Consider the following 19272-nt stretch of genomic DNA (forward strand, 5'->3'; position numbering starts at 1 on the left):
CGTTCATGATTTTCAGACTATGAATTGCTCTGATTATAACTAAATACCTGCAAAACAGCATTCCCATCAGCCCCAGTTGTACTTTGTGTTTGGTGCTAATTAGCAAATATTAGCATGTTCAGCCTCACGCAGCAGCTAGCACGGTCGTAGACTTCTATGCTGCGTTCATGTCACACCTGAGTTACCGTAATTACAAGTTTCTGACTCATTCATGTCAACGTACAAGTCATAACTTCAACTTTGAAATGGATTTTTCTGAAGGTTTAGATGTTCAGGATCTGACTTGGTGTTTAATACAGAAATGTCCGTCATTCAACATGGCAGGTACGCAGCATTAGTCAAAAATCACATCCTATTTACTCTATATTGTACTATATTCACTGTGCACCATTATATTTGAGTGTTTAAATGTATCCCTCAAATATTCGACAGTGAAATAATGTTTACTAATCTCTGCTATCAATCCTACAATGCGATGTGCGGCGTTTTATGTATGCGGAAATAAACATTGTAAAGGAAACTGAACACTTCCTGTAGATGTTTCACATTAAAAGCCTACCTCCTCTCCTGGTAGGCTGTCATTTATTCATTTATTTTGACTGAATTAGTGTTAAATGGGCATTTTAGAGTCATTATAATAAAGGTGATTCCACAGTTCCTTCAGTGTTTTTACTTTCCTCTTATTAGGAAACACTTTTAATTGTTAGTTGAGAATTTACAGTTTGTTTTATGAACTTTGTTAACAGTTTTATGAACACTTTTTATCTGTTGAAGTATAGTTTTGAGCCTTTTTCTGGTCTGCTGGTTTGACCTTTGACCTCTTTTGCTGCGTTCAGTATGAGAAGAGTCGGGATCTAAACTAAATCCTGCCATCGGGTCTGCTGTAAGTCGCTCTGGTTCGGAACGCCGGCTGAAAAAGAACATAAACCTTCTGGGAATTACTGTCCTCGCTGCCTCCTCCGCACACCTACAGCCTCATTATATCCGTTCAATCCTCAAAATCCCACCTCGACATCCAGGTGAAGCAGAAGATCTCGATGATGCATCACACTGAGGAGTTTCCGCGTCTCCTCATCACCTCGCCGGCGTCTGAGGCCTGAAAGATTTACCCCACAGATCGACGAGGCGGGACGAGAAGCTTAACTCTGTTCCCTCTCTACTTCACCTGTCTTCACCTCGTTACTCTTTGTTTATTTCTGTCTTTATTCTCTTCTTCCTCTGCTCTTCTCTCCCCTAAAAATAGATATTCATTAACATTTTGTGGCAAAATGAGTCACCGTGCGTCACTTAAGAAGAAGAAGAAACTTAAAAATAATTGCGGTTGTGGGAAAAAAAACATATTTATATGAAAGTGAAACCACTTAAAGTCACTGCCAGGCAGGAAACAGGCCAACGCTCCCTGAGTAGCACTTTCTGTTTGTCCTTTCTCTTTCCTTTCTCTTTTAGATGAGTTAAGACTTTACAGGCAGTTGAATTTCATCCAGCAGATAAAGGAGTTTTTTTTTTATCTTTAACAGTGTAAGGTCTGGTGTCAGGGAGACCTGGCTGATACTGCAGCGTAAAATAACAACAGACAGATAAAACAATACTGAAAACAAAAGTAAAACCCGTATCGATATTTTACCCTCGTTCACCTCCTTATCTCCTCTCTTGGTTTTAAAGATTCCCTCCCGCTCTTCTTCTTCTCCTCTCACTTTTTCTGCCTTCTTTCTTCTTTTTTCCTCTTTCATCACCTCCTCTCTCTCTCTTTTCTTCCTCTCTCTCTCTCTCTCACAGCGGCTTCCTCTCCTCTCCGTCTCATTCGGGTAGTTTCCATGTGAACAAAAAGCTATTTTTGGACCCTGTTTTTTTTTTTGTGTGTGTGTGCGTTCCTCCTCCTCCTCCTCGCGTACCGTTGACTCATGTGGAGGAATTAAGGGGTTGGTGATGTGTGATCCGACCCTCGACCGGTGTCTCCGTGTCGTTATTTTGGACGCGGTGGCGTTCCTGTCTGGGTGATGACGCCCACAGGTGACACAAGCGTCGCCGTCCGTCCTGAACAGCAAAAACAGCAGCCAGTCGTACTGTTGCTGGTTTATACACATCTGTTACTGTGTTCTCAGTGGTGATGTACAGCAGGTGCAGATTACCTGCAAAGTAAAACAGCCTCTATAGTTTACGGTCGTTGCCTCTCGAAATGGGAAATATGGTCGGCAGAGTTTTCACATTTGAGACGATCGTGATGTGAAAGCAGAGCAGGAAGTAAAACTGTGTCTCACTCTGCTCTGAAATCAGCTGAACACTGATGAGGCAAAGTTTAATAAAACACAAAACATTTAACGTCTATCAGCTCTCATATGCAGCTAAAGTTTTCCTAAGAAAATAAAGGAATAAAAGAAATAGAATACAAGAAAACAAATGAAAAGGAAAGACGATTGTAAACAAAACAAAACATAAAACTCAGCAGCAGTTTATCTCTCACATTCATTTTATATGTAGAATTAATTCAGTTGATTAACTTGTAGGATTGATTCCATCTTGAATGTGATGATTTGCTGCTTTTCTTGGTTGTATGTTATTGTAATCAGAATATCTTTTTAATTTGCACTGTTTGGACAAAACAAGCAGTTTTCACATTCAGCTGAACATTTTCAGACTAAATGATTAAAATAACTTTATAAAAATGTTGATGAGCTGTGATATAAATTACAATATTTCCTCCTGTTGTAATTTTGGACTGAATTTTGCTTTCTAAAAAAAAAAAAGTGCAACAACAAATTTTGAAAAAATGTTATAGATTTTGCTGAAAGGATGAAAGTCGCCTGAGTTCTCTTCACTGTCAGTTTCTCTTCTCACAAAAACACATTGTGTTGTATCACTGCAGCCTGGACTCTACTTGTACAGCGTCTTTCTAGTCTTCCGACCACTCGAAGCGCTTTTTACACTACGAATCACATTCACACACATTCATACGCTGAATGGGTACAGAGGCTACCATGCAAGGTCCCAACCTGCCCATCAGAGGAAACTAACCGTTCACACACTGATGGTTCAGCCACCAGGAGGAAGTCGAGGTTAAGTATCTCGCTCAAGGACACATCGACATGCGGATTGGAGGAGCCGGGAATCGAACCGCCGATCTTCCGATTAGTGGACGACCCGCTCTACCTCCTGAACCACAGTAAAACATTTGAAACCTTCATTGTTTACATCCATAACAGGTGTCTTCTTCCAGCTGTTGGCTGCAGCATTTCTACATTTCTTGGAGCATCATCAACTGTTCATCAGCAGATTAAACACCTTAAAATCTAGATGAAGTCAAACGTCTGTCCACATACTTTTGATCTATTCCTCTTAGTTCCACTAGATGCTACAGCTAACAATGACAACAGTGTTCTTCCAACTTTGTGCAAACAGTTTGTCTCTTTACTGTTTCAACATGACGATGCCTTCCTACACAAAGCCAGCTTCATACAGAAATGTTTTTCCCAGTTTGGTGTTGAAGATCTTTGACTTCAGCCCCATCCGACACCAGCCAGACTCATCAGCTGACACCAGTGTTGGACCTCACGGATGCTCTTGTGGCTGAATGGGAGCAAATCCCTGCAGTGAGGTTCCAACATCTGCTGGAAAACCAGAAGCCAGAAAGTGTGGAGGCTGTTATAGCAGCAGATTTATGTTCAACATGTTCAACAGTCTCATATAGCTGGAGTGTTCAAGTGTCCACATATTTTAATTAGCGTGGCATTAAATCTCTGTTTTTTGGATCAAAATCAAAGTGTTAAGTGACCACCTCTATTAGGAAATACCCTCACTGAGCACTTTAATAGGAACATCTGTGCAATCTAATATAATCCAATCCAACAGTTCTGCCATAAATTCTACTTTTACGAAGCTTCTACAGGTGATAATTCTACTTTATGTCTATTATTGAGGTCGTAGCGGGTGAAAACTGTTGCTAATGTTCTGTCTACCCCATTAACATACATGAGGGGGCAAAAATATATATTAACCACCTTGTATAATGTGGTTGTGATGCGTTTTCACCTAAATAAACCCATTTTCTGATCTTCAGTGGATTAAGTGGATATTATTCACTATGTCCTCCAAATCTAAATGAAAAACGGTTTGAATTTTCATGTCCAGTAAGATAAAACGGTTTAGTTCTGACCCTGCTGGGTGCAGATACTGACCTCTCAGCTATTTGTCTGTATTTCTAAAGAGGCAGCGGACAAAGAAGAATCCAACTATGCTCCGTTTCTTTCTTCTGAATCCTCCAATTTTGATTCCCTCGGTTCCCGCTGCCAACAGTCCAATCACCACATCTAATCTTCCACGATTTTAAATGGAAATACCGTCTTCGCATAATGCATATATAATTACGTTGCATATATTCCTTCAGCGGCGGTGCGTTCAACACCGCGGGGGGGATCATCTCTTTGTTAATGGCAACACACCAGCCGTTTCTAATGGTCCTCCTGCAAGTTAATGAGCAGATCCTTCAGTCACATCTGAAGCTGGAAGTGAGGTCTTTGAAGGTGGCGAGGCTGAATGTGTGAGGTTAAAGAGGAAGGGCACGTTAAATATTTAATACTTCAACTCTTAATATAAATATACATATATATAGATATATATGTGCATATATGATTTCTGTAGATCTACTAGTCTTTAAAGTTGTACAAAACCATAAATGTAATTGAATTGTAGAAGATCGTCCTATGTTTCATTGTTTTATTTATGTAGTTTGGTGACTATCGTTTCTTTTAGATGAGGATATTTCTCGTTATCATTTAAATCTTGTATCTGTTTAAGAATTTGTTCACCTTAAATTACAGCAGAAATACATTCCCCAATCACATAGTTGGGATTTAATGGCTGTTTCTTTGGTATGAAGTAGTTCCAGGAATAAAACCAGTGGATAATCCAGAGTAACCTGCTCAGATGTTGCTGTTGAACTTATCAAATGTCATTTTTAGCCTGTTTTAGCCTTTCAGCTGCTTCCAGGCCTCTGAATGTCTCATCATTGATTTATTCATTGATTCAAACAGTTCTGGTTAAATAATGAAGCTTTGTAGGCAGGTATAAAGAACTGAGATGCTACTGATGATTTATTTTCCCACATCTATTAATTTGTAGATTATCTTCTTAATCAATTGATTAGCTGTCAGAAAATGGTGAAAAACGTCCATCACAATGTTGCTCACAACAGGCCTTGTGCCATGATGACGTGACTGAAGAGGCTGTTAAAAGGTGTGAGGTTTTTTTTTTTTTTTTTCATAACATAAAATAGATGTAACTATGCAACAGCCTCAGAAAGGTGTAACAACAACATAAAGCTACTGTTTCAAAATCAAAGAATATATTTATTAATCAGAGCACTCGCATGAACTATTCTCTGTCTGAATCAGCAGCGGGAGGCTCTCTCTCTCTCTCTCTCTCTCTCTCTCTCTCTCTCTCTCTCTCTCTCTCTCTCTCTCTCTCTCTCTCTCTCTCTCTCCCTCCCTCCCTCTCTCTCTCTCTCTCTCTCTCTCTCTCTCTCTCTCTCTCTCTCTCTCGTCCACACACAGCGAGCAGCGCTGTCCATGGTTCTGAAACAACAGCTAAGCTATAGTCACATGTATCTCAGTTAATAATTTAGTTGTTTTTGCTATTTTTCTATAAATACATGAAGCTTAAACTGAGGGGACTCAGACCCTTTAAGACTCCTTGTGTCTCTGAGCAGACGGTTCATTTATGGTGGGAATGTGATCTGACTTCCATCTGACCGACTACAAGGCTGCAAGTTTTAGCTAAACGGCTCCTGTATAGATGCACTTTGCATGCTGGGATGATGATAATTATGTGTTTATGTTCTCAACCAGCTTTCATGCTCCTTTCACGTTACATGAGATGGATGTTTACGATTATTTTCAACCGTTCATGTCATCAGAGAACTCAAGATGGTTTTATGATTACATAGTTGGAGTGAGGGTTATATAACACTATATCCATTAAATTTGGGTTTAATCACCATCAACGATGGACTTTGGCTGACATGAGGCGTCCATGTTTGTTAGATGTTCAGGAACTTCATATTATGAAGCGTGAAGTTGGATTTATTCGAGCTTTCAGTTTCCCATTCATAACAACGACTTGTGAATTGGCGTTAATCTATGAATTATGATATATTTTTTCTGTGTGAATAGAAACCAGAACAAACAAACTACGGGTTTGAAAACGACATAAAGCTACTTGGTTGAGGTCGGAGAAAGAAGGTGGTGAACGTTATCTGTCTCTCGCTTCAAAATCATCATGATGTTTTGTCGAGAGGTTGTGAGGTAAACTTTGTTTTGGTCCTTTTTAACATTTGAACAAATGAACATTGCTGCTGTTTTTTGTTTGTTTTATGGTGAGGACAATCTGAGTTTTGAGCGCCGGGATAAAATGATCTCTTTAGTGGAAGTGAAGCCTCCTACATAAACGACTTATGAGCAGTTAGAAGACTTAATTAGTCCGGCGTGTGATCATGTGAAGCTTGTTGAAGAAAAGGTTTCACCTCCCAATCATCAGAGCAAAGAGTCCAAACAAACAACATGGTAATCATGATGATTGTCATCTGTAATCATGTAGCGTACATCACGTCGTCATGCTGCCAGGTGCAAACATCTGCAATCACAGCGAGCAGAGTCAGACTGAAAACACACGCGTCTCTGCCTCATCCATGATGGATTTCTGCCTCAAGGCGCAGACACGCATGACGACCGCCGAGACGATTCTCAATCCGATTTGTGCGTGACGTCTGAGTGGGGATATGTGAAGATTCTTATCTGCAGTCTTCAGATCCGCTCGCCGCCGCCAGTCGATCTCATGAAAACACGTTTGATATTTGCAACCAGTGATGTCACTTGTTTGTCACAGTGGGAGACGCAAACAAACAAAAAGAAGAAGAAGAAGAAGAAGAAAGGTTTGTGTTGTGAGAGAAATGGAGGAAAAGCTGATTGAGCTGTAAAGAGGCTGAACTCCCTCCTACCAGCAGCGTCTTATGGGTCCACTAATCGGAAGATTGGCGGTTCAATCCCCGGCTCCTAAAGTCCACATCGAAGTGTCCTTGGACGAGATACTGAATCCTGAATGGCTCCTGAAGGCTGCGCCATCGGTGTGTGAATGATTAGAAACTCCTCCTGATGAGCAGGTTGGCGTGTGTGTGAATGGGTGAATGTGGCGTAAAGCACTTTGAGTGGTCGGAAGTCTAGAAAGGCGCTTTATAAATGCAGCCATTTACCATTTATCCTGTCAAACATATAGTGTCCATCAGCAGAGTTTTATAGAGACTCGCCATAAAAAGCAGTTAGAGGAAGCCTCAGCCGCTCCGCAGGAAGAAGAACGCTGTTTGTTGTTTTTTTCTTCCTCCGAACGCACAAACACAATCTGCTCGGGATAATGTTGTTCCCAAACACGGCCATGGTCAGTTTGCCCCGCGGCGGCGTGTCGTAGGCTTTCTAATCGAGCCTCGGCGGACCTGGCGGGACGCCACAGTCAAGGGCGTTTGATTCTGTTAATTGCTTCTCAGGGAAGGCGGACGTGGGCAGCGTGCAGAAACTAGAGGTGGAGGCTCGGAGAAGAACGAAGAAAAGCTCCCTTTGTTTCACAATTAACTGCCTGCTTGTGTTGTTGTGAAGCAGACACACACACACACACACACACACACACACACACACACACACACACACACACACACACACTGTGCTGTGTTTCAGTGCAGCCACCTTGAAAATGACCTTGACCTCTGTTTTTTTTTCTTATTTCCCATCATCTCTGCAGTCACATATCTCAGCTTCTCTGCACCTTTTTTTTCCTCTTCAGAGCTGATTAAATACAAGAGCTGCAACAATCAGTCCATTAATCAATTGCCAAAAAGGAAATTAATTGGCAACAATGTTGATAATCCAATAATCGGGGGGTGGGAGGTTGGTGACAGCTGTAGTGAAGGGGGATGTGTCAGGACTGTCCTTTTGTTTTTTAAATCAATAGTAGAACTCATCCAGATTGTTGGCGGGGTGATAGTCGTTAATGGAGTTGAGGGCTAATCTGTCTGAGGCCTTTCAGACAGAAGCAGAGTCATTAATTGAGAATTATTGTTTAGCTTCTTTCACCATCTTGCTAAACCTGTATTTCATCTCTTTAAACTTCACTCCTGAACTGAGTGTAGCTGTGAATCAGGGTTTGTTGTCGTCGTCGTAACTCGTCCCAGTGTGTGATGGTATCCAGATGTTCTTTACAGAAGCTAATGTAGTGACTTCACAGCGTCTTGGGGGGGCTTTCCATACACATGTGGGTCGGGCTCGCTTTGCCCCAACCTTGGAGAGATGGACCATTTCTGCAAATTTGGAAAAGCAAATCAACGCGGCGTGGTTTGACTCAGAGCAGCGTGCCAGTGGAAAAAGGCTGTTGGTGGCGGTCCAGTTGCTCACGGAGGTCCTCCACAGCTTCACTGCTCCACTTCCTAGATAGTCTCACCACAGGCTGAAGGTCCAAACGCACTGAGAGCGTCTCATGTGTGTGTTTTGTGGTACATTTATTGTTTTAAATGGCCAAACGTGCACCAAAAGCATTTTGAGGTGCGTCAAACCGCCTGGACGCCCCTACTCCAACCTTGTTTTGATTTCGGAGCATCAAATGAAGATTTTGGAGCATCAAACCAGCGTGTTGGTGGTCGAGCAAGGAGAGGGAGGGGCGGTAGAGTGAATGAGAGAAATAAAATGTTATTTCCTGATTGTTTCATGCCGGCTCAACAGATGATTTACTGCAGAAACAGACGCTCTTAGTTTAATTTTCCTCCTCTGCGTGTCTCCCTCCTTTCATTCATTACATGCAGCAGTAAATACAAAGAACAACGGGACGAATCTGTGTTGGTTCTGTGTTGTTGGCATTTTAAATCTCACGCCCGCAGCGCGCCATAGGAGCATCAAATGACGCGGCGTTAAATGAGGCGCGTCGTCACACCAGCCAGCCGTCATTCGTGTAAAAAACGGATACCTCCAAACCTCCACGATGCTCTGAAACGCTGGACTCCTGCCAGCTGGACTTACGTTCACCAGGTGGAAACAGAAACACGACTCCACATGAATGATAACGCTGCTCCGTAACTGCTGGATGTGGAAATAAACAACTGGTGATGTCAGTGTTGTGTTTCCACTGAAAATATCAGTTAATGCAGGTTTAAGGTTACACACACACACACACACACACACACACACACACACACACACAGAGGAGGCATTTCATCTACTTTCTAAAAAGCAGATCTGCTTCAGGCCACGTAACCACTTAACTTAACTACAGCGACTGTGTGTCGGGGATTTAAACGCTGCCAAACTGCAGGTGACCTACACTGTGCAGCTCTGTGTCCAAACGCATTAAACCAGTGTAGATTATTATGATGTTACTGTTAAAGCATCATGAACTTTTATCCTCATATGTACCAACACTAACAAATCTCCTGCAGCAGTCTCCAGTCGATAGAAGAGAGAGAATCCGGTCCAATAAAACAAGAAGAGTTAAAACTGTAAAAAGTTAGTGTGCATTTTCTATCAGGGCCATCAAACTTTCCTCTGTAATTCCACTAAAAACTACATTTTATAAACTTTTATTTCTGCAGTGAGTTTTAATTTGGTTTATATATATATATATTGATTTTATTACTCTGTGCTCTACTAATAAAGGTTTTTGTTATTAATATTTAATAACACCACTGCCAAATATTCAAATAATGGCTGCACTGTTGCACCAAATGGAAAATTTCTGCATTGCATCATTTTCTTTTGATTTATTCTAAGTTGTGTTGTTTGAATCCTGCAGGATTGTAAATTAAACGTCTTTGTGGTTGAACATTATTCTTAAATCCTCAGTAAACGGCGACTATCAATCATCAGAAACAATCTCCTCTACGTGGTTTATTTCTGGCCACTTCATTAAACAACACCAACCCGACTTCTATTATCGGAGAGATTTTCATTTTTGTCTCTCATTTTCCTGCTTCTAACAAAACAATAAGCATTTAATTTCCCCTGAACCGCCTGCGTGGGCCGACCAGTAATTGCATCGTTTCCCTCCTGAGACCCGGCGGCTGCCTACGGTCCATCTGTGACCGGGCTTTTATTGCACAGGAAGTGATTTACTATTGCATTATTTTATCAATATAACACATAACAGGAGGCTTCGGTCTCACACTAACTCCTGGAAAATCTACAGGAAATGACAAGATGGCACAGTTGAGTTTCATCTTGTATGTAAAGCTGCAGGATCGACGGGAACTAACATATCTGAAGCTAATTGTCTCCATGAGGGAAACTGGTTCATTCATGTGGTTAAAGTCGCCTGTTTATATATGTTTTCTGTCGCAGTGAAAGCATCGTGGTCTGTGGAGTTATTCAGTCTTTAAACACTGGTCTCAAATCAGTCGTGACACAGGTTTTGTTGGAAATATAACATGAACGTTTAGCTTCTGTCTGGATGTGAAAGTGCTGCGTGCACTTAGCTAATTAAAGCCGTCAGGGATTATCCGTTAGCCTGTGATTAATTATTTCATCAACTCCATAAATTCTTTCATTCTCAGGAAAAAAAAAAAAACATAATTGAAGCTCATAAAAATGATAGTGATGATGACACATGATGCTGTGAAAGAGGTGAAATGTACAGTAGTGCTCAGTTAAAAAGAGATCAGCGTCGTTAGTGGTACCCGGTCGGTCGGATTGTGACTTTATCTTCCATATTTTCCAAAGTGTCATCTGGACGTTCAATAGATTATAACTTGTATTTTCAACATTTAAACGCTTTTACAGGATCTCTTGGACATATTTCTTGGCACAAGTGTCAAATCATTGAGTCCAGATTTGAGTTAAGTAGTTGATACAACAGTCTCACCGGAGCTTTCAGTCGTATTACATCATCTTCCTCTGGACCTCGTGGTGAGACGGTTTTGTGAATGTAAAACTGAAGCATTGTGAAATAAAAACATAAAAAGTTAAAATAACTTGCAGCTCCTGGAAGTAATAACACTAATAAAACAATGTAACTATACTGTGATGTATCGGCACTGAGGTCAGTGCATCAACCTTCTTGATATAAAATAGATTAATATGTATGTATATAGCAATGATTCATTGTGTTAAACAGGACTAAAAGGACCAAACAGGCAGTGAAACAAAGCTCTGATCCTCTTTAATGTGAACGTGACCTCAAAACTAAACACTTATAAGACGTCTTTTTATTTTAATTCCACTTTGTGATTCATTGAAAGAAGTTTTACAAACATAAATAAAGTGGAACTTGTTGTGAAAACGATGTTTCATGTGCAGAGAGATGATTTCATCCTGTTATTTCTTGCAGCGTGCAGCTTCCCCGTCTCATCTGCTGATTTAGTTTCTATCGACTGTCCGCCCCCTCTCCGTCTTCTCTCTCTCCCTCCCAGCTTTTCCCCCTTCGCTGTCTGTCTTATTCTCCGTTTTCTTTATCCTCTTTGATCTTTGTCATTTGATTCCTCTGTCACCGTTAAACCTCTCTGCCTCCTACATCACATTAATCAGGATTCATTTTATTGGTTTCAGAAATCTTGAATTCTTTTTTATTGCGGCGCGGCTAGAAAGTCTGGTTCTCACGCTGACTGTGTCGCTTTTATCAGCTGGATTTAAATGTAGAATGATTCCTGCTTTATGTCTTCAGGTTGCAGCTTCAACCTGCTGAGAATCTGCTCTCGTTATCTGGTTTAAAACACGTGTTTACATGTGATTAAAGGAGACATTTATCTGAGTCTGGGTTAATTTTTAATTACATTATTTGGAATTATTGTCATATACAGCTGGGAAGTCATGACAAAACTGTGATATCAATGTCAATAAATGTACATACTTAATAAATAATTGCAGGGCTTATTGTTCCGACTGGTTTTCTGTCATTATTTGACCATGAAAAGGTTTTAAATTGCATCTATGTGGTATTAAAAAGTCTTAAACCCTCAGTGTTCTTCAGGATCTTTCCAAGACTTGTCAAGTATAAACGAGATCAGGACACTTTTATTAGCAGATCAGGTACAAAGATCCTCTTCATGTTTTATTGGGAACCATCAAAGATCTTTGTGGCGACACGCTGAGTCCAATAAAACTGGTAATAAAAGTGAAGTGGGCAGCGACTCAGTGCTTCTTCCAGCTGACTCCAACACATCTGTCTTCTGTCTTTTTTAACTGTGCAGATGTTTTATTATGCAGCGAACCAGACATGTAAACAAAATGACAACATTGATTCAAACTGTCTGGTTAACAGTAGAGTTTTTATGAGGACGAACAATCAGGCTTCTGTTTGAATGATTATCAGGGTTCAGAAGTCCTCACATCTGGCAGCTGCAGCTCCATCTCTGTTAATATAAAATCATGTGGATCATGGCTTTGCGTTTGAAGCGGATGCACTGATGTGGAGGTAGTTCTATCAGAGACTCGGGCTTCGCTCTCTCTCACTGCTTCCTCCTGGAGGATCCCAAGGTGTTCCCAGCTTTGATCCTTTCAGCAGGTTCAGGGTCTGTCCTGAGACCAGAAAACCTCCACAGGGAGGCGACCGGGCCGCATCCTGATCAGCTGCTGACCCACCTTAACTGGGCTCCTCTCAGAGGAGTAGCAGTGGTATTTCTACTGGAGCTCCTCACTGCTTCTAAAGGCGTTGAAGCTGCTTTGACAGAATACTGACTAGAGCTGTCAGAATAAAGAAGAAAATGTCAGAAACTGGTAAAAAAAATGTTGATCATTGTTTCCTGGAGATGAAGGTGACGTCATCGAAGAACGTCTTGTTTAATCCCGAAGATACAAAGACGACAAAAAAGCAGAAAACATTCACATTTAAGAAGCTGGAATCAGAAAAATTGGACATTTTTTCTTATAAATGATGATTAATCGATTATCAGAATAATTGGTGATTTATTTTCTGTCAATCTTATGAAAAACTTATTTTTATAATCTTGATTGAAGGCATTGTTATACAATAGTTGAAAGTAAATAAAACAACAACAGGAAATGAGAGGAGAGAGAGAGAGAGATGGGGATCAATGACAACAAAAGTCCATACCAGACTCAAACTGGGAACGCTGGTGTTGATGGTCGGACACATTAACTATTTTATTACACATTAATAATTATACGTAATTCATCAAAGAGAAGGATTTCTCTCTCGTTTCATCATAAACTAAATAAACTAAACCAGATACTGGATGAAACATTTTTTACAGTGTTTCTATGTTCTCATGCACAACGACTACACACACACACACACACACACACACACACACACACACACACACACACACATACACATACACACACACACACACACACAGGCGTCCCTATCTGATTGAAGCTGGTCGATACTCTTTCATTTGATTTCTGCTTTTTTTTCTCCGGCTGCTCTGATTGATTTCTTTTCAGTCTCTCGTCCGTCTTTAGTCCTTCATTCTTCACTCGCTCTCTTTCTCTTCGTCCATCTGTCTCATATCCTGAAGGTTTCTTTTCCTCCGTCTAAATGTTATTGCACTCTGCGCTCTCTCATCACCCCTCCTCTCTCTCTCTCTCTCTCCTTACAGATTATTTGTGTGTGATATGAAGGATTGATTCCCGGCCTGTAGTCTGACATGAACACACAGACGCTCTTTGTGATTTATTTTCCATTTGAATTAAATCAGTTTGTTTGTAGATATTTCAGTCTGTATCGACTTTATAAAGCTTTTGTTTGTATTCACTGTGTGTTTTTTTTTTTTTTATCTTGCTGCAGGGCGGGTCACCCGAGCACGCCGTCGGTGGCCGGTCAGGACGGCGAGGAGAACCCGGCGGCGCTGGCGGAGAACTGCTTCAGAGAGCTGCTGGGCAGAGCGGCCTACGGGAACATGAACAACGCTGTGCGACCCGTGCTGGTGTGAGTAACTGAATATCAGCGGTTTGAATGTTTCCACAGATTTAACGTCACGCTTCTATAACGCTGTCGGACTCACGATGGATGGTTTAAAAAAAACTAAAGGATGAAACGTGATGCAGCAGAAGCAGATATTTTACTCCACACATCATTCTTCTTCTCTGACAAAACCTGGTGCCTACATTACCCATAAGGCAGCTTGACTTAATTCACTAGACTGTAGAGTTTTGTGGTGAGAGGAGAGATTTTTTCCCTGTTTCTGTTTCTTACTGAACATCGAGACTCTCCTGGTTAATGTGATGATCGTAGATGTTTATAGTAAAACCACAGCGTTGTGTCTGTGAAATCATCATTTATATCCATTATTTTGGCTCAAAATACCACAATACCAATGAGCCTTGATCACAGTTGGAGAAGAGACACGTCAGTGGTGCAAATCACAACAGTAATTAAGTCAAAACGAGAACAAAACACGGATCCATAGTTGCTGAATTCATCCACAATTGAACCAGAATTTAAAAGTTTCATCAGTTTTCTCAGCTGTCACTAATAGTGACCGACGGCACAGAATCTGAAGCTCTCTGATTGGATATTGTGAGTCATAATTAACTTCTACTTTAAAAAAATTCAGTTTTGGAACATAACGAAGTACATTTTACTCAAATACTGTCCTGCAGTACTTGTACTTTACTAGTGTAATCTCATTTTATGCTACTTTATACTTGAGGGAAATATTGTACTTTTTACTCCACTACATATTCGTTTCACAGCTAAAGTTACTTTTCACATCTATATTTCAGGTGTTTTATATTTGTAATTAATGTAGAGATCTGTTTTCATCTTGACATGAAGAGTCTTTTACTGTTGATCAGTGTAAAAAAAATCTGCATTAAATCACCTTTGATTTAATGTTATAAAACAATAAAACATGAAATATTCCAAGAGGAGGCCTTTTAGCATATAAATATTAATACTTTTATACTTTTACTTTAAGTAAGAGCTTGAATGCAGGACTTGTACTTGTAAAGGAGTATTTTTATACTGTGGTATCGCTACATTTACTTCAGCAAAAGATCTCAATACTTCTACCACCACCATAAACAAACGTTTATGTTCATAGTCTCGGACCTTCGACTTTTTATCAAAGAATCTGATACTTTCTTACACAGTTGTTCATCTTTTCTACGGATGATGTAATCGGGAGAGTTTCATGTTGATCAAAGCCGTTAAAGAGAGAGAGCAGCGAGTGACTGACGTTGTCTATGAGAAACATGTCTCACTGTCTGTGAGCCTCAGTAGCTCCTCTCACCTCTTAACTCAGTGTTTTAGGTGATTAAATGTGAGTTCAGTTAATTGGTTTTTATTGGGGATGGAAATGCATTAAAACCGCCTGGAAGATAAGACAGATAGGAAACATTAAAAACATTAGAAAGTCTCTGCATGTATTCAAGGATTGTCAGTAGAAATCTAAGATATACAAGCAGACATTGTTATTGTTATAACTTCACCAACACAACCAGGACCAGGAGGAGTGTTGTTATTGTCTCATCTAATCATAAACTTTCAAACACACTGTTTCCCGTCTGTGTCATCTTATACGTCTCACATATCAAAGTATCGACTGGTATCAGAACTCTGATCCACCTCATCATATCTACACTGATAAAGCCTCCTGATCTATTAAATCAAATCAAGTTTATTTATATAGCACGTTTAAGAACAACCAAACAAAGTGCTGCACAAATTATAGTAAAAAGCACAACAGATGATAAAATACAGGAAATATTAAAATATAAACAAGAATGTAAAACAGAAAACAGAATAAACACTTGTAAGATTAATTCATAAGAGCAGCTAAAGCTATTAAAACCATGAACATCTGGAGTTTTGTCCTGTAAGTGTCAGCAGAGGAACACTTGATAGAAAGCTGAGCTGTTAACACTATTTTATCTCTTTGCAGCTAAATAATAAAATAAGCCGAGACTTATTTATTCTCTGCTTGACTAAGAGTAACTGAACGGCTGCTTCCACCTTCATGTTTTTATATTCTGTTAGCAGGTTGAAGAGCTGAATAATTCTGGTCCTGGTCTGATTTTCAGCTGAAGACGTTTCATGTGCTTGTTCAAATACGCTTAAAAACTACGTAGGCGTCTCTTAAACATCACTGTCTTTGAATCCGACTCCACACAGCAGAGTAAACAAGTCCTTTGTCAGAACCTGCGGAGGTGTTGATGTATTTGTTCTCCCTCTTCATCGCCGCTTTGACTTTGACACCTTTTTGTTGTTCCTAAGAAGCTTCTTTCATTACATTTTACCTCTCGGGTTTGTTTTCTTTATATCCAGCTGCCCTCCTCTTCCTGTTTGTTACGTGCAGAAACTTGCACTGTCGATACAGCTTAGAGAGACTTTGGGTGCGTTTATTTTGATGCAGTGGATCTCCCTGCTGATAGGTAGATTGGGATCTCATATGGATCGATCGTGCGGCCACGGCGGGCTGGGATAGCGTCTCTGTGTCGTTATTTAGTTCAGATCTCTTTGTTTTCACCCGAACAAAGAAAGTAAATAAAGGAGCAAACATGTCAGGGTTAAAACTGCTGCAAACATGCTTGATGTGAACAGAGACTTAATCCTGCTGTTTGTTGTTGTTTTAATCATGGGGATGAAAACAACGGTTCTTCTTCTTCTGCTTCTGCTTCTGCTTCTTCTGCTTCTTCTGCTTCTGCTTCTTCTTCTGCTTCTTCTGCTTCTGCTTCTTCTTCTGCTTCTTCTGCTTCTGCTTCTTCTTCTGCTTCTTCTGCTTCTGCTTCTTCTGCTTCTTCTTCTGCTGCTTCTGCTTCTTCTTCTGCTTCTTCTGCTTCTGCTTCTTCTGCTTCTTCTTCTGCTGCTTCTGCTTCTTCTGCTTCTGCTCCTGCTTCTTCTGCTGTTCCTGCTTCTTCTGCTTCTGTTCCTGCTTCTGCTTCTTCTTCTGCTGTTCCTGCTTCTTCTGTTTCTGCTTCTGCTTCTTCTGCTTCTTCTTCTTCTGCTGTTCCTGCTTCTTCTGTTTCTGCTTCTGCTTCTTCTGCTTCTGCTCCTCCTTCTTCTTCTGCTGCTCCTGCTTCTTCTTCTGTTTCTTCTTCTGCTTATTCTGCTTCTGCGTCTTCTTCTGCTTCTGCTTCTTCTGCTTCTGCTTCTTCTGCTTCTGCTTCTTCTGCTTCTGCTTCTGCTCCTGCTGCTCCTACTTCTTCTGCTTCTGCGTCTTCTTCTGCTCCTGCTTCTTCTGCTTCTTCTTCTGCTTCTTCTGCGTCTGTTTCTTCTGCGTCTGCTTCTTCTGCTTCTGCTTCTTCTGCTTCTGCTTCTTCTGCTTCTCCTTCTGCTTCTTCTGCTTCTTCTGCTTCTGCTTCTTCTTCTGCTTCTGCTTCTTCTGCTTCTCCTTCTGCTTCTTCTGCTTCTGCTTCTTCTTCTTCTGCTTCTTCTTTTTCTTCTGCTTCTTCTTCTGCTTCTGCTCCTGCTTCTTCTGTTTCTGCTTCTGCTTCTGCTCCTGCTTCTTCTGTTTCTGCTTCTTCTGCTTCTTCTGCTTCTGCTCCTCCTTCTTCTTCTGCTGCTCCTGCTTCTTCTTCTGCTTCTTCTTCTGCTTCTTCTGCTGCTCCTGCTTCTTCTTCTGCTTCTTCTGCTTCTGCTTCTTCTGCTTCTGCTTCTGCTCCTGCTGCTCCTGCTTCTTCTTCTGCTTCTTCTGCTTCTTCTTCTGCTTCTTCTGCTGCTCCTGCTTCTTCTTCTGCTTCTTCTGCTTCTGCTTCTTCTGCTTCTTCTTCTGCTTCTCCTTCTGCTTCTGCTTCTTCTGCTTCTTCTGCTTCTCCTTCTGCTTCTTCTGCTTCTGCTTCTTCTGCCTCTGCTTCTGCTTCTGCTTCTTCTGCTGCTTCTTCTTCTGCTTCTTCTTCTGCTTCTTCTTCTGCTTCTTCTGCTTCTTCTTCTGCTGCTTCTGCTTCTTCTTCTTCTGCTTCTTCTTTTTCTTCTGCCTCTTCTGCTTCTTCTTCTTCTGCTGCTCCTGCTTCTTCTGCCTCTTCTGCTTCTGCTCCTGCTTCTTCTGTTTCTTCTGCTTCTGCTTCTTCTTCTGCTGCTCCTGCTTCTTCTGCTTATTCTGCTTCTGCGTCTTCTTCTGCTTCTGCTTCTTCTGCTTCTGCTTCTGCTCCTGCTGCTCCTACTTCTGCTTCTTCTTCTTCCTCTGCTCCTGCCTCTTCTGCTTCTGCTCCTGCTTCTTCTGCTTCTTCTTCTGCTTCTTCTTCTTCCTCTGCTCCTGCTTCTTCTGCTTCTTCTTTTTCTTCTGCTTCTTCTTCTGCTTCTGCTCCTGCTTCTTCTGTTTCTGCTTCTTCTGCTTCTTCTGCTTCTGCTCCTGCTGCTCCTGCTTCTTCTTCTGTTTCTTCTTCTGCTGCTTCTGCTTCTTCTTCTGCTTCTTCTGCTTCTGCTTCTTCTGCTTCTGCTCCTGCTGCTCCTGCTTCTTCTTCTGCTTCTTCTTCTGCTTCTTCTGCTGCTCCTGCTTCTGCGTCTGCTTCTTCTGCTTCTGCTTCTTCTGCTTCTGCTTCTTCTGCTTCTCCTTCTGCTTCTTCTGCTTCTTCTGCTTCTGCTTCTTCTTCTGCTTCTGCTTCTTCTGCTTCTCCTTCTGCTTCTTCTGCTTCTGCTTCTTCTTCTTCTGCTTCTTCTTTTTCTTCTGCTTCTTCTTCTGCTTCTGCTCCTGCTTCTTCTGTTTCTGCTTCTGCTTCTGCTCCTGCTTCTTCTGTTTCTGCTTCTTCTGCTTCTTCTGCTTCTGCTCCTCCTTCTTCTTCTGCTGCTCCTGCTTCTTCTTCTGCTTCTTCTTCTGCTTCTTCTGCTGCTCCTGCTTCTTCTTCTGCTTCTTCTGCTTCTGCTTCTGCTCCTGCTGCTCCTGCTTCTTCTTCTGCTTCTTCTGCTTCTTCTTCTGCTTCTTCTGCTGCTCCTGCTTCTTCTTCTGCTTCTTCTGCTTCTTCTGCTTCTTCTGCTTCTGCTTCTTCTTCTGCTTCTGCTCCTGCTGCTCCTACTTCTTCTGCTTCTGCGTCTTCTTCTGCTCCTGCTTCTTCTGCTTCTTCTTCTGCTTCTTCTGCGTCTGCTTCTTCTGCTTCTGCTTCTTCTGCTGCTTCTTCTTCTGCTTCTTCTGCTTCTTCTTCTGCTTCTTCTTCTTTTGCTTCTTCTTTTTCTTCTGCCTCTTCTGCTTCTGCTCCTGCTTCTTCTGTTTCTTCTGCTTCTGCTTCTTCTTCTGCTGCTCCTGCTTCTTCTGCTTATTCTGCTTCTGCGTCTTCTTCTGCTTCTGCTTCTTCTGCTTCTGCTTCTGCTCCTGCTGCTCCTACTTCTGCTTCTTCTTCTTCCTCTGCTCCTGCCTCT

At 41.3% G+C, this 19272-nt stretch overlaps 1 protein-coding gene across 2 annotated transcripts in view; it reads left to right on the forward strand.

Moving 5' to 3' along the window:
• The window catches only part of efr3a (EFR3 homolog A (S. cerevisiae)), a 156020-nt gene that overhangs the window by 76737 nt on the left and 60011 nt on the right, over window positions 1-19272 (forward strand). For both annotated transcript variants that reach the window (XM_044367676.1, XM_044367677.1), the window contains exon 8: window positions 13768-13908. In XM_044367676.1, coding sequence (XP_044223611.1) covers window positions 13768-13908 — 141 coding nt within the window. The remainder of the gene's footprint in view (window positions 1-13767; window positions 13909-19272) is intronic.

This window comes from Thunnus albacares, chromosome 12 (assembly GCF_914725855.1).
Source record: "Thunnus albacares chromosome 12, fThuAlb1.1, whole genome shotgun sequence".
NCBI lineage: Eukaryota > Metazoa > Chordata > Actinopteri > Scombriformes > Scombridae > Thunnus > Thunnus albacares.